The sequence below is a fragment of the Cyanistes caeruleus genome, chromosome 10 (assembly GCF_971803275.1).
Source record: "Cyanistes caeruleus chromosome 10, bCyaCae1.hap1.1, whole genome shotgun sequence".
Classification (NCBI taxonomy): Eukaryota; Metazoa; Chordata; class Aves; order Passeriformes; family Paridae; genus Cyanistes; species Cyanistes caeruleus.
This window is the reverse complement of record NC_141710.1, coordinates 24,097,269-24,110,871: the sequence shown is the minus strand read 5'-3', so window position 1 is coordinate 24,110,871 and position 13,603 is coordinate 24,097,269. Positions and strand designations below refer to the sequence as shown.

The 13,603-nt window shown below is 50.7% G+C and overlaps 1 protein-coding gene across 2 annotated transcripts; it reads right to left on the bottom strand.

Annotated features, from left to right (window-relative positions):
* Positions 1–349: 349 nt before the first annotated feature.
* Positions 350–11,831, bottom strand: SSR3 (signal sequence receptor subunit 3). 2 transcript variants are annotated; one of them, XM_086845034.1, is made up of 6 exons: positions 3,517–11,831; positions 3,201–3,464; positions 2,309–2,435; positions 1,760–1,858; positions 1,131–1,262; positions 350–737 (listed from the first exon to the last, which is right to left on the bottom strand). In XM_086845034.1, exons 2-6 carry the CDS (start codon positions 3,337–3,339, stop codon positions 671–673), a joined length of 564 nt encoding a protein of 187 aa, XP_086701160.1. In that variant the 5' UTR covers positions 3,340–3,464; positions 3,517–11,831; the 3' UTR covers positions 350–670. The 2 variants fall into 2 exon arrangements, with proteins under 2 accessions (XP_086701160.1, XP_086701161.1); XM_086845035.1 differs by lacking the exon at positions 3,517–11,831 and having other exon boundaries at positions 2,309–3,059; positions 3,101–3,378.
* Between the last annotated feature and the right edge of the window lie 1,772 nt (positions 11,832–13,603).

Below are 13,603 nucleotides of genomic sequence, written 5' to 3'. Positions count from 1 at the left end.
CCAGAAAAGAAGGCACAGGATTGTAAGATAAACCCATTATTAAAAGCCAGCTAAAGCATTTTTCTTAAGCTGTGCAGGGAGACTGGCAGGGTTGGTTATTTTTAAAATTTACAACTTAAAGAATGTAACTGAAGATTAATGAAAATAACTGAAGAATAATGAAAAAAAATAACACTTCAGAAGTGTTTTCCTGGGAGATTTAGGTTTTGTCCTGACTCCAAGTTACTTAAAAATGGGGAGTGCTTCTAAGGAATTTGTTAACCTGTAGAACAGAAAGAGTTGACAAACCCAGATAAGAAATTCCCTGGGTTTTAAAAAAAAAAAAAAAGAAGAATGAAAATACAAAGAATCAAATGACAAAAAAAGCTCCTTTTTATTACAACCTTTCAAGTTACAATGATAAATGGATTGTCCCCAGGCTGGAGCTGCAGAAAGGTGATGTCTGCTCACAGCTCACACCCCACTCCCTCTCCTTGCTAAGTAAAAAAAAAACTGAGTAACTCCAATATCAAATACAATGTAAAGATACCTAAAGTAAATATAATTCAACCAGTTTGCATTCAAACCCTCCCCATATTTTCCTCATGCTAAAAAAAAAATTATTCCTATTCTACCCTTAGGCATTTTCATGGCAGTTGAAGCCTCTGACAGAAACTTGTGGGTTTTCTGTCTACTTGGATCCTGTGGACAGCAGAGCAATCAGTCCTGAGGAAGCACTGATAGAAAGGATGTAGTTTCTGTAGGGAACAGGTTAAGGAATTGTCAAGTTCCTTCTCTGGTACAGAACATTTGGTAGGAGTTTTATGAAAAGGAATTGTTGTTTTAAAACTGGAATATTGCAACCTGATGCACAGCTTCAGAACTCACCTTCAGAGTTAAGACACCCATGAAGTTAAGCCTGCTCTCTTACAAGTTTTATAAATACATATCTTTAATTAACTGCCCTGCTAGCAATACTGATATCCTTCAGGAACAAAGCATTGAGAGTTACTGGAGCTAAAGCATCCTGTCAGGGAAGAGATCCTGAACTGCAATGAGCTGCAACAGGGGAATGCCACAGCCCACAGGACAACTCCAGCTCGTGGTGACAGCTAACAGGAGTGGGGGTTCCAGGTGGGGATAAAGGATACACAGTGGGGTTGAAGTTCTTCAGCACAAAGAAGGAAGCGATGATGACCAGGACCAGAAAGAGGGTGTTGTTGTAAAAGATGGAGAAAGTTGTTGCTTCATAATCTGCAACTTCATTTTTCTTCCACAGAATCCTAGGAGCAAGCAGAGATAAAATTTCAAATACACTTCTTGGATATCACAGAATCCTGGAATGGTTTGGGTTGGGAGGGGCCTGAAAGCTGATCCCATCCCAGCCCTGCCATGGCAGGGACATCTCCCACTGTCCCAGGTGCTCCAAGCCCTGTCCAGCCTGGCCTTGGGCACTGCCAGGGAGGCAGGGGAGATGCTGGCACACCCACAGCATGAAGTGTGCAGTACTGTTTCCAGAGGACAGAGTTTGGCTCCAAAGCTGCCATCCTGCACAGCCCCAGTGGGGATCCCCTCTATCACCGAGTGCATCTGAGGCCTTCCCCTCACAACTCGCCTCAAAAGGGCTTGAAGCTGGACCAAGAGCTACCCTGCAGCTTCTGCCTACCAGAATACAGAAAAAACAGTGCCAAGCACAGTCCCTACCACTCCACCCAGAGCCTTAAAGACATTTAATGCAGTGCTACATCGAGGGAGAGAAGGAAGAGGACAGAGACATCACCTTTCATCCTTCTCCTTGCGGGACATCTTCCTGTTGTCTGCCTCGGACAGCTTGCGAGTCACCTCTTTGGAAACAGCATCTTCTCTTTTCTGGGCTACTCTGTAAGTGCCACCACTCATGTCACGTTTCAAAAATGAAAAAAAACCCCACTCCCCAACCCTGGGATTACAGGAAGTTTAATGTACAGTGAAGAACACAACTTAGGCAAGATAGCGCAGTTTTGTCGAGGTGAAGGGACAACAAGAAATAATAACAGCAATTACTAGAAGTAATATAATTCACATGCAATAAGTAATATAATTTATAATTTAAACATCATTTGTGGTGATTCCCAGCAAGCATGATGGTGGATTTACTGCTTCACCATACTCTTAGCTGACAAGATCTGACTACAAGTACGAAAGAACAGAAACCGATTAGGAAGATACTTCTGTGCAAAATACTTCTTGGAGTACCATTTCAGGCCTTCTTATTAATAAGGAACTACAGTAGTAAATGGCGGTTTTGTTAAATTATTAAATTATAAATTCAAACAGGCACCAAACTTACTTGTGCTTGAGGACAAACTTGACGTTTTTATATGCAAAAGCCACGAGATAGGTGCTGATGAGGGTCATGACGCTGTACAGGACTGCAGACTGAACAAGATCCATATGCCATATTCTCCAATAAAGCCCTTAAATAAAAGGAAGGACGGTATTTGAAGCAGTTTCTCTCCAAGAGAAGCGTCCCTTCCTAGAGACCATACAGGATCTGAGCTCTGTAATTCCACAGTCTCTGCCTCTCAACTCCTCCAAAAACATGGAGGGGTCTTTCCACTGCATTAAAAATCCTTTGGAATGGGGAAATGAGCTTAGCGTGGCTGGAAGCGGCTTTGGGAGAGCACGGCAGAGCCTGCGAGGCAGCGCTGCTGCGGTGACACGTCAGTGACACTGCCCTGCCGGCCGGGCTGGAGCCGGTACCGCCGGAACCGCACCGGTACCGCTGGAACCGCACCGGTACCGCTGGAACCGGACCGGCTGGAGCCGGTACCGCTGGAACCGCACCGGTACCGCTGGAACCGCACCGGCTGGAGCCGGTACCGCTGGAACCGGAACCGGCTGATCCGACGGGGCTCAGAACCAGAACCCGACAGGGCCCGGAGCCAGGATCCGACAGGGTTCGGAACCAGAACCCCACAGGGTTCGGAACCAGAACCCCACAGGGTTCGGAGCCGGGCGCGGAGCAGCAGCCCCGGGATCCGCCGCGGGCAGCGGGACAGAGCCGGCACCGGGGAGCCCTGATCCCTCTTCCCAATCTCCTGATCCCCCCAGGGTTGCTGATCCCCCCCTTCCAGCGCACTCTCATCCCCCCAGGGTTGCTGATCCCCCTCTCCAGGGTCTCCTCTCCCCTCAGGACCCGCCGCTCCCCTCACGGCCGCCGCCCGCCCCCGCCCGCTCACAGATGGGGATGGCGGAGACGATGAAGGCGTTGCCGAAGAAGAGCGCGGAGGATTTGGCCGAGAGGTTTCGGCTGAAGTCCTGCAGCAGCAGATCCTCCTCGGACTGCTGCCGGCCGCCGGGGCCGCCCTTGGGAGCCATGGCGGGACAAGGCAGCGTCAGCGCGGCCCGAGCGGCTCCGGGTCAGGCGGGGCGGGCCCGGCGGGCCGGGAGCGCTTCCGGAGCGCGGCCCTCCCTCAGCCGGGCTACGGCGATCCCGTCCGATCCTAGAGCGATCCCCTCCCTCAGGCGGGCTACGGCGATCCCGTCCGATCCTACAGCGATCCCAGCCCTCAGCCCGGCCCTACAGCGATCCCATCCGATCCTATAGTGATCCCATCCGATCCTATAGTGATCCCCTCCCTCAGCCGGGCTACGGCGATCCCATCCGATCCTACAGTGATCCCATCTGATCCTACAGCGATCCCATCCCTCAGCCGGGCTACATCAATCCCATCCGATCCTACAGCGATCCCATCCCTCAGCCCAGCTACAGCGATCCCATCCGATCCTATAGTGATCCCATCCGATCCTACAGCGATCCCATCCGATCCTATAGTGATCCCGTCCCTCAGCCTGGCTACAGCGATCCCATCTGATCCTATAGTGATCCCATCCTGGTCCTACAGCGATCCCATCCCTCAGCCCGGCCCTACAGCAATCCCATCCGATCCTATAGTGATCCCCTCCCTCAGCCGGGCTACGGCGATCCCATCCGATCCTACAGCGATCCCATCTGATCCTATAGTGATCCCATCCGATCCTATAGTGATCCCATCCGATCCTACAGCGATCCCATCCCGGTCCTACAGCGATCCCATCCCGGTCCTACAGTGATCCCATCCCGGTCCTACAGTGATCCTATCCGATCCTATAGCGATCCCACCCCTCAGACCGGATCCTATAGCCATCCCATGCCGATGCTATAGCGATCCCATCCCCATCCCATCCCTCATCCCATCCTATCCCCATCCCGATCCCATCCCGGTCCCGATGCAGCCCTGCTGAGGCTGAGGCAGGTGGGTGCCCGGTGGGCCGGGATCCCCCGGTGTCACAGCTGGCCTGGGAAGGAGTGGAAGGAAATTGGCCGTGTTTTCTGTGGCGTTTTCCCCGCTGTGAAAAATCCCACCTCCAGCTCCCTCAGCAGAGCGTTCCTGTCTTGTTTTAGGCTTTTGGAGCCATCCCTGTGTCCCCGGCCTGGGGAGCAGTGCAGAGTGCCCTGCTCTCCACTGCTGTTGGCGTTCCCTCTGCAGTTCGTGGTGACAGCCCGCAGAGGTTTGGGGATGAACAGCAGTGGGGAGCACTTGCCAGTGGGGTACAGGCATTGTCCCGATGGCCTGGGCTGGCTGCATCACTCCTTGTCCCCTGGACTGACAATTCTCTTCATAGTGTTAACATTTAGGTGTAAACTTCATGTAGCAAAGCTTGAATTTTTCTGAAATTTAATTCATTTCCCCCATTTATTTCCCTCCAGTTATTAGTGTTCTCTGCTTCCAATAAAACACTTGAGGTGCGTGCCATGAGGAAATGCTAAGTGGAAAGTGGGGTTAAATATGATCAAAATGAATTCATGATGATAGAGCTTTATATGACACTTGGATGCAGAAGAACTCTGCTTTTTGAGCTCATAATAAATTTCCAAGACCAAACAAAGCAGATTTTCAGATTCAGTGTGTTGATGCAGGGTGCTAACAGGATCTGTTGATGTCATATTATCTGCAGGCAGCCATGGGAGTTACACCTCTGCTAGCCAGACCTTCCTTCAGGCTTGGAAATCTCTCTCCTGCAGGGATTCCCAGGCTGGGTTTGTGGACACACCAGCCCGTCAGATGAAGCACAGGAGCTCTTGGGAGCAGCAGCAGCACCTGTGAGTGCCAGTGTGGCCATACCTGTGCAGGTGTGCAGCTCCCCAGCTGCCACAGCAGGGACCCAGCCTTCTCCTCATCATGGAATTGTGGAATGGGTTGGGCTGGAAGGGGCTTTAAAGCTCAGCTCATTCCAGCCCTGCCACAGGCAGGGACACCTTCCTCTATCCCTGTCCAAACTGCCAGGGATCAACCTCTCCTGAAGTGCTTTCAGCAGTCCCTGGCTCCCACAGGTGAGAAATGCAGTTTTTGCCTCTTAGGTGACATTCCCAAAAGTGTGCTGAGAATGGTTCTATAGCTAGAGTGGAGATTGGGGTTGGTTTCTTTGTAAATCAGGTTAAACCCACAGTGTTTCCACCCATGGCTGTGGGGTGGAACTGGATGGGCTTTAAGGGCCCTCCCAACCCAAACCACTCAGTGATTCTAGTAGAAAACATTAATTAAGAGTAATAAATTAGTGATGCCAATCATGTGAATTTTTTTATTAAAGAGGATGCTTAGGGTTGTACAAAGTAGTTGGAAAAACTGTGGGGAATATCAAGATGGTTTCAAGATTTAGAGTAGTCATTATCTCTGCCCTTGCCCAGATTTCTTCCTTCCTCTCATCTGGGTAAATTTGTTTTGTGTTGTGGTGGCGGGATGTAATTAAGTCTTTTTGTTCTTGGTTTGGCTTACATGGGAAGGATGCTGTCATTTTGGAATGAAATCTGACCATCTGTCTGTCCATTAGGATGAAAAAGGACATTGATTTAGGCAGTGGAATGATGAAAGATTTTCTTGAAAAAATAAATGAGCTCTTTGTTTTTTTTAAAGCCCCTGCCACTGGCAAAATGTGGCTTCAGGCAGAACTCTGTACAGTGAGAGCTTCATACCCTGAGTGTGTTACAGATGCTTCCTCAAAAATAAAGAGGGCCACCACTTTATTTATTTGACAATAAATAAAACAGCCCCAGGTTTTGTTTAAGTGCCTAAATTTGCATCTTGGCTAAATCCTCATTCAGAAACTGTTGGGAATGTTTTAGTCAAGGTCAGAGGAGGAATGGCTCTGTGACCCAAAAGCAAAAGTTCTCTTGGTGACAGGAAAACCCAACTTGGCTATTGGGTTTCTTACCAAAGTTCTTCTGAAGCGCAGCAGCAGTGATAAGTATTCTGAAAATACATGGATTGTCTTTACTGCTGTCCCTTCTTCTCTAAATTTATAAGGTGGCCTAAGCTGAAAAATTGGAATGAGGGCAGTGACATTTCCTGGCAGGACTTGCCTTGTTTATTTTATTTCATTGTTGCCACTTACGTGTGTATAGACTTAAACCACCTTTGTGTCAGATTACTGCAATTTATCGTGCAGGAAAGGATTCATGTGCTGAGTTTGGGATCAGCTGGTGGGGAATTGTTTAAATACAAAGGAAAACCTCCTTTGGATGAGCGCTCATGAGCTGAGAAGCTTCTCCCTGAGTGTGAGAACTGGGTGAGTGAGAGGCTTTCCAGTTCTCCTGTGTGCTGTGCTTTTCCTGAAGCATGCTGTGGTGTCTGAGGTTTAAGACTGGAGCCATAATCTGGCTGTGTTATTTTCCAGACAAATCAGTCCCTCCATGTGGGTTAGAATCCCAGAATGATTTGCATTGGAGGGGACCTTAAAGTTCATCTGCTTCCAAGCCACTTTCCACTGGAATGCAGCCCCCAGAAGAGGTGCCAATCATTCCTAAAAGCTGGGAATTGCTGGATTGCTGTGGCACTTGCTGTCGGGGAAGGCGGTTCAGTGTGTAGCATATGTGACCCACTTTTCAAGTCTTGAAATGGTCTCATCTGCTCCAGTTTCCTTCTTTAGCATTTTTAAGGTTCTTGTGCCTGCAGACCACATGAATGAAATCATGTCTAGGAATAGATTCAGCCTTGCTCAGCATTTATTCTGGGAACAGTTTGGAACTGACCACTTTTGAAAAGCGCTATCAGAGGCAGTGTTTGGAAAACAACCACAACATAAAGGCAGTCGAGCAGTCGTTCCCATGTGGGACAGTGAGCTGGTGTCCCTCGAGCAGCAGCCCCCAGGTGGCTCTCCCGTGGTCCCTGGGGCTGTGTGAGGTGATGAGCAGTGGGATTATCCCGGTGCAGGATCCTGTCAGTGGGAAGGGAGCAGGCAGATGGGATTTCTGAGCCTGGCATGTGGCATCCTGGCACCCACCCACCGCTGCTGCTCCATCCCTCAGGCTGCTCGCTGCCACTTCCCACCTGTGTCTCCTCCAGGGTTCCCCACTCCTGCAGCCTCCAGCTTGGCAAGCACCTGGACCTGGACCACAGGGAGGTTTTAGCCTGTAAGTGTCTTGTCAGACATCCCTGTGCTGACTGTTCCTAAAATGCTAATACCTAAAGTAAGGGTGAACTAAAACTGAAGTGCCATTTGAGCAGTGTTTGGCTGAGGGAGTAGAAGGGGGTGTTACTGACTGCTTCATCTCCTGGAACAGCTGGGGATTAATGCATCCACAGAAAACTTTGTGTTATCCAGCTGGCCAGTCATGGCTCAACCTGAGCCTGCTTAGAAAAAATTCTACCAAGTTCCTTTCCTAATTTAAGAAGCCTTAGGAAATGTGAAAGACAAAAAGTCATGAACAGAATGAGATACAAGGCAGTATCCTGTACCCTTCAGGAAAGCTGGATCCAGCAGCACACAGATGGATGAGTCCCAGGAATAAAGCATTTCTAGTGTGCTCCCACACAGAATTCTTGTGGAAAGGAATGTCCAAATGCAGATTCTCGTTTGCAGAGCAGAGCATCTCCTACTCAGAGCACTTCAGGCTGTTTCCAAGAACAGCTGCTGAGCAGAGCAGGCATTTGGCTGTTTCTGCATCATCATAGGGCTGGTTTTATTTAGGTGTTCTGCAGCCTGGGCCCACCCAGCTGCTCCTTCAGCTTCAGATTTCGGTTCTTTAATTCCTGCATCTTACAAGAAAAATGTGCAATTGAAGGGAGCATTGATTTTGTCCATTTGGTTACATTATTCTCAGTTTAAGATGTTGACACTCCTGTCTGTAAGGATTGGCCTTTTCCAGGGATATCTACAGAGACCTTCATTCATACCTTCAACTTCTCCAGGAGCAGCTCTTAGCTGGTTTTCAGCTATAAAACAGGCCAGTGCTGTTACCTTCCATGCATCCTTTTGTTAATTTGTTGGAATTTTTTGGTTGAAGAATGGACTTTATTTGCATGTAGATAGTAAATTACCTGTTAGTAAAACAGAACTGGTGTTAATTACATTATTTGAATGCAGACAGCAAAATGTCTGTGTGCTAGGTAGAGCTAGCTGGTGATTTTACACAATATTTAACTTTCAATTGGTAAACACTGCATTGTAAAGGAACATTCTCATTTTGTTTAGTTTAAAAAGGAGTTTGCCTAAAGGAGAAGGACCAAAGCACTTTCATCCACACTTTACTGCTCAGCTGGTGGCAGGATCCACCTGGGAAATGTTCCAGAATTATCATTATCCTTAAAAGGTGTCAAAAGTTGAGTGGTGTTTTATGAATCAGTTTGTGTTTGTTAAGGATTGGTAAGTGTTGCTTTGGCCTTGAATAAAGTCCCGGGGTTTACATGGATTTAAGAGACTTCCACGAGAGGGAGCAGCAGTTCAACAAAATCCCATCTAAACCAGACGAGCCTGGCCCCACTGTGGGCACATCTTGACTCATTTAATGCATTAATTTGTGTATTTACATCAACTTCCAAATCAGTTCAGTGTCCCAGAGGGTCCCTCCAGTCTGGTACTTTTTGGTGTCCGGTGTTACCTGGTCTCAGTCTGTACCTGATTCCCTGCAAATGCTCACTACATGCATTCTACAAATAAAGTGTAGGGTTTTTTTAAAAAATATTATTGTTTTACTTTGGAAGCATCATTAATTTCCCCCTCAGACTGGTCCAGCTGCAGAAGGAAACTCTCCCTAGAAGGCTGAGCTCTGGAGAAACTGCTGAGCTGAGTGTGACTGATGGAACAGAAATAGAAAGGAGTTGTGTGCTGAATGATTTCTTGTTCCATGAGGTAGTCAGGAGCTCTCAGGAGTGACCGAGCTGCAGCTGCTGTGCTGCCATCCTGAAAGCACAGAGGTGTTCTCTGCCCACACAGGCCAAGGGTCGAGGTCCATTCCTCTGCCTGGGGCACTAAAATACCTCTGCAGAAATGATTAACTCCTGACAAATTTCCAGGAAAAGGGCCCCCCTTGGAATTGTGTGTTCGCTGTCTAAATTCATCAGTCCTAAATCACTGCCTGGGATAAGATTATTTGATAGTGAAATAACCAGAGGTGTGGTGATACTCGTGTATAATACATGATAAATGCTGTTTTCACCAGACTTGGTACTTTCAAAACTTTTAATTACTATTACAAGATATTAAAAGAGGGAGAATTTGAGACCAAGGAAATGACTTTGGTTAATGCCAGCTGCAAATGTAAAAGTTGGATCTGAATTCAGAAGGTTTCATTGATTAATTGGAACCACTCTAGTTTTGGGACTTTTCTTTGGACTGTCAAAAAAGAAAAATATGAGGTTTACTGAAAAATCCCCAATAGACAGTGAATATTATTCATATATACTGAAAAATCCCCAATAGACAGTAACCAGCAAGAAAATCTTTACTTTAAAGACTAGCACCACCTTCTTCCATTGACAAGATTATCTTGTATAAACAGATAAGGTCTGGAGATGGGTAGAATGAATGAACAGAACGAAATTAATGAGTAGAAATTCACTAATAAATGAATTTAATGAATAGAAAAATTCATCTTGGTAAGTTTAAGCTGTGACATTTCTGCCTTCCTTGTCTTGAGGACCGACCACAGCATGTGGAGCCCAGTAGGTGTCAGTCCAGCCAAGGCTTCCTGAGCACAGCCGTGAATAAACCTCTGCTGCCCTCCTGCCTCTTCCTTCCCAGCCCTGAAACCTGCCTGGCATCATTTCCCATCACAGTCACAGCCAGCACATCAGAGATTCCTTTTTCCCTGCTGTTACCTTCTAATAAATGTCTGCATCGTTGGCCTTTCCTTTCCCTGGCTGCTCACCTGCCCTGGCTGCCTGGCAGGGGTAGAGCTCGGGATTTGCAGGGGATTAGCTTTGCCATCAACCACTGGGGTGGAAAAGCACAAATCCAGGGAGCTGCCCTGAGGAGAAGAATTTGGGAGCTCGGCATGACCCGAGCTGGCCCCCAGAACCTCCCCAGCCCCGTGCCCTGGGCTGAGCCCCAGCGTGGGCAGCAGGGGAGGGGAAATTCTGCCCCACTCAGGTGAGACCCCACCTGCAGAGCTGCCCCCAGATCTGTGGCCCGGCACAGGAGGGACCTGGAGCTGCTGGAGCAATTCCAGAGGAGCCCCGGAGCTGCTCCAAGGGCTGGAGCCCCTCTGGAGCCGGGCTGGGAGAGCTGGGGGTGCTCACCTGGAGAGGAGAAGCTCCAGGGAGAGGTCAGAGCCCCTGGCAGGGCCTGAAGGGGCTCCAGGAGAGCTGGAGAGGGACTGGGGACAAGGGATGGAGGGACAGGAGCCAGGGAATGGCTCCCAGTGCCAGAGGGCAGGAGGGGCTGGGATGGAATTCCCAGAAAAGCTGTCACTGCCCCTGGATCCCTGGCAGTGTCCAAGGCCAGGCTGGGTTAGTGGAAGGTCCCTGCCCATGGCCAGGGTGGGATGAGGTGAGATTTAAGGTCCTTGCCACCCAAACCATTCTGGGATCTCTTTGTTTGTTGTCAGCACGGTGCTGTTTGCTGGCTTGTGTGAAACACTGGGAAGTGTTTCAGGAACTTTCCTGTCCTGTGATGTGTTCTAAGAAGTGAAGAATGTTCATTGTGCAAGAGTTGAGGTGGCAAAGGAGTTCTGTCCCTAGAAAAAAACGTCTTGGAGCCCGCGAGCTTTGTTGTTTTATCACAAACATTAAGTCAGATGTTTCTTTCATCAGCGAATCCGAGTGTGCATACTGATTATCCTGTATTTGCAAGTCAGAGTTGTTAATTGCTGTATTCAGCTGGGGCCTTTACCATCTGAAAGAAATAATTAAAGCTTTCTTTCTCTTGCTTAAGATTTAAACATGTATTTAAAGATGAGATCATGCTTTCACGGTGGTCAGAGTTTCTTTCTATATTTGTGTGGGGTGGCCTCAGAAGTGGGTGTCGAGGGTCTGGTGTGCTGTGTTTCCTTTAATTACATATTTGTTTGGGGAAGGATGGTTATTCCAGCCTCTGTCTTTGCCTGGTTCCATCCTCCCAGCCCAGTGCAGCAGGAGCTGTGCCCACCCCAGTGTGCAGATCAGCCATATGTGCCTCTTATTTATAGCTCATGCGTGAAGGGAGCTATTCCAAAGTGGTAATTTCTGTTCCGGTGGTGGCACATAAATACAAGTGTGTGTGTGAGCAGCTCCTTCTCCCTGAACGAGGATGTGACACATCCCAGTCACCCTGCTTGGGAATGCTCCAGTCCAGACAGACTGGGAGGCTCTGTCTGATGCTTCAGACACTCGAGAGCTCAATTAATTTATAGATGATAATTTGTTTTCAGTTCCTGCAGATACAGATGCCACCTTTACTCAGCCTCTCTTGAGTCGTTCTCTCTCCAACTGCGTTGGAGTTTTACAAGGACACGGAGGGACAGGACAAGGGGAACGGCTTCAGACTGACAAAGAGTAGGTTTAGACTGGATAAAATTCTCCCCTGTGAGGGTGGGGAGGCCCTGGCACAGACAAGCTGTGGCTGCCCCATCCCTGGAAGTCCAAGGCCGGGTTGGACAGGGCTTGGAGCAGCCTGGGATAGTGGAGGGTGGGACTGGATGGGCTTTGAGGCCATTCCCAGCCCCAAAAATCTGAGATTCTCCGGAGCTCCGTTTCTGTAATTAGCTGGGAAAGTGGCATATCCTACGTGCACTATAAATGCAGCTGTGCAGTGTTTCCCAGCTGTGCTGTGCAGCTTGTGCCACCTTAAAAGAAGTTTCCTTCCAGCCGCCTTTGTTTTCTGTATGTGTAATTTCATAAAGTCACTGAGCGCGAGGAATGAAAGGCTGGCTTTAGAAAGAAAACAAGAACACGAGTTGTGGAAGCCCAGAGCGGTTTGGGATGGAAGGACCTAAAAGCTCATTTTGATCCAGCCCCTGCCCTGGGCAGGGACACCTTCCACTACCCCAGCTTGCTCCAAGCTCTCTCCAGCCTGGCCTTGGACACTTCCAGGGATGGGGATCCACGGCAGATGGTACAATAGGTGTTCCAGCACCATGAGCGTTACATTCTGCAGTTCCTGACCCCTTTCTAAGCTCTCTTACCCGGCCATTCTTAGCGCTGCGGGTGGCTGGGTGGTGGCGGTGGCGGTGTGAGCGGCTGGCCGTGCCCGGCCGGGTTTTTCTCGGGGAGCAGGCGGTGATTCAGCAGGGAAGCATGCCCGGCCGGCACGGCCAGCTGAACCGCCCGTGCTCGCCCACACGTACGGCAGCCGCTGACAGCACGGCTCGGCTCGGGGACAGAGGGAGGGGAACTGCTCCTCACCATCCCACCTGTAAAATACTCCCTGAATAAACAATAGCTGCCCCTAGCGCCTTATCACAGCGCGCTTCGGGTGGGGAACGGACCTCAACACTCATGTCATCCCAGCAGGCTGCCCTGGGCAGGGACACCTTCCACACACCGCGCTGCTGCAAGGTCCCACCCGGCCTGGAGCACTTTCCGGGCTGGGGCAGCCGCAGCCTGTCCGGGAGAGCTGCTGGGCTCCACGCCGCTTCTCCGGAGTGTGTCACGGGCAGGAGCGCGGCCCCGAGCGGGGCAGAGCCGTGCCGGGGCTGACTCAGGGTGACTTTGTCCCCTGCTTGTCTCTTACTCATTCACTCGCGCGGCTGCAGCCGCTCGCAGCGGGAGCTCGGGGAGGCTCAGGTGCCGTCCTTGCCTTCGGTGAGCACGGTGTGTTCCTCGGTGCTGCGTGACTGCAGCTCCCGGGCTGGCACGGCTCGTTCCCGGCTCGTTCCCGGTGTGTTCCCGGCTCGTTCCCGGTGTGTTCCCGGCTCATTCCCGGCTCATTCCCGGCTCGTTCCCGGCTCGCGTGCGAGCCCCACGCACTCAGTGCCGTGCTCGGGGACATCCCTCCCTCCCTCCCTCCCTCCCTCCCTGCCGGCCTGAAACGAAACGCTCGCTGCGTGATAAGCGAAACGCCGAGGGGCCTCTCGTCCTATCGCTCTTGGGAACGGCCTCGGGCGGCGCTTTCGGTTCTCGCGGCTGACAGCGCTGCGGGGCGTGCTGCAGCCTGGCCGGCGCCGCGGGGGGAGCGGCTCCGGGGCGGGGGGAGAGGCTCCGGGGCGGGGAGAGAGGCTCCGGGGCGGGGGGAGCGGCTCCGGGGCGGGGGGAGCGGCTCCGGGGCGGGGGGAGAGGCTCCGGGGCGGGGGGAGCGGCTCCGGGGCGGGGAGAGAGGCTCCGGGGCGGGGGGAGAGGCTCCGGGGCGGGGGGAGCGGCTCCGGGGCGGGGGCAGAGGCTCCGGGGCGGGGGGAGAGGCTCCGGGGCGG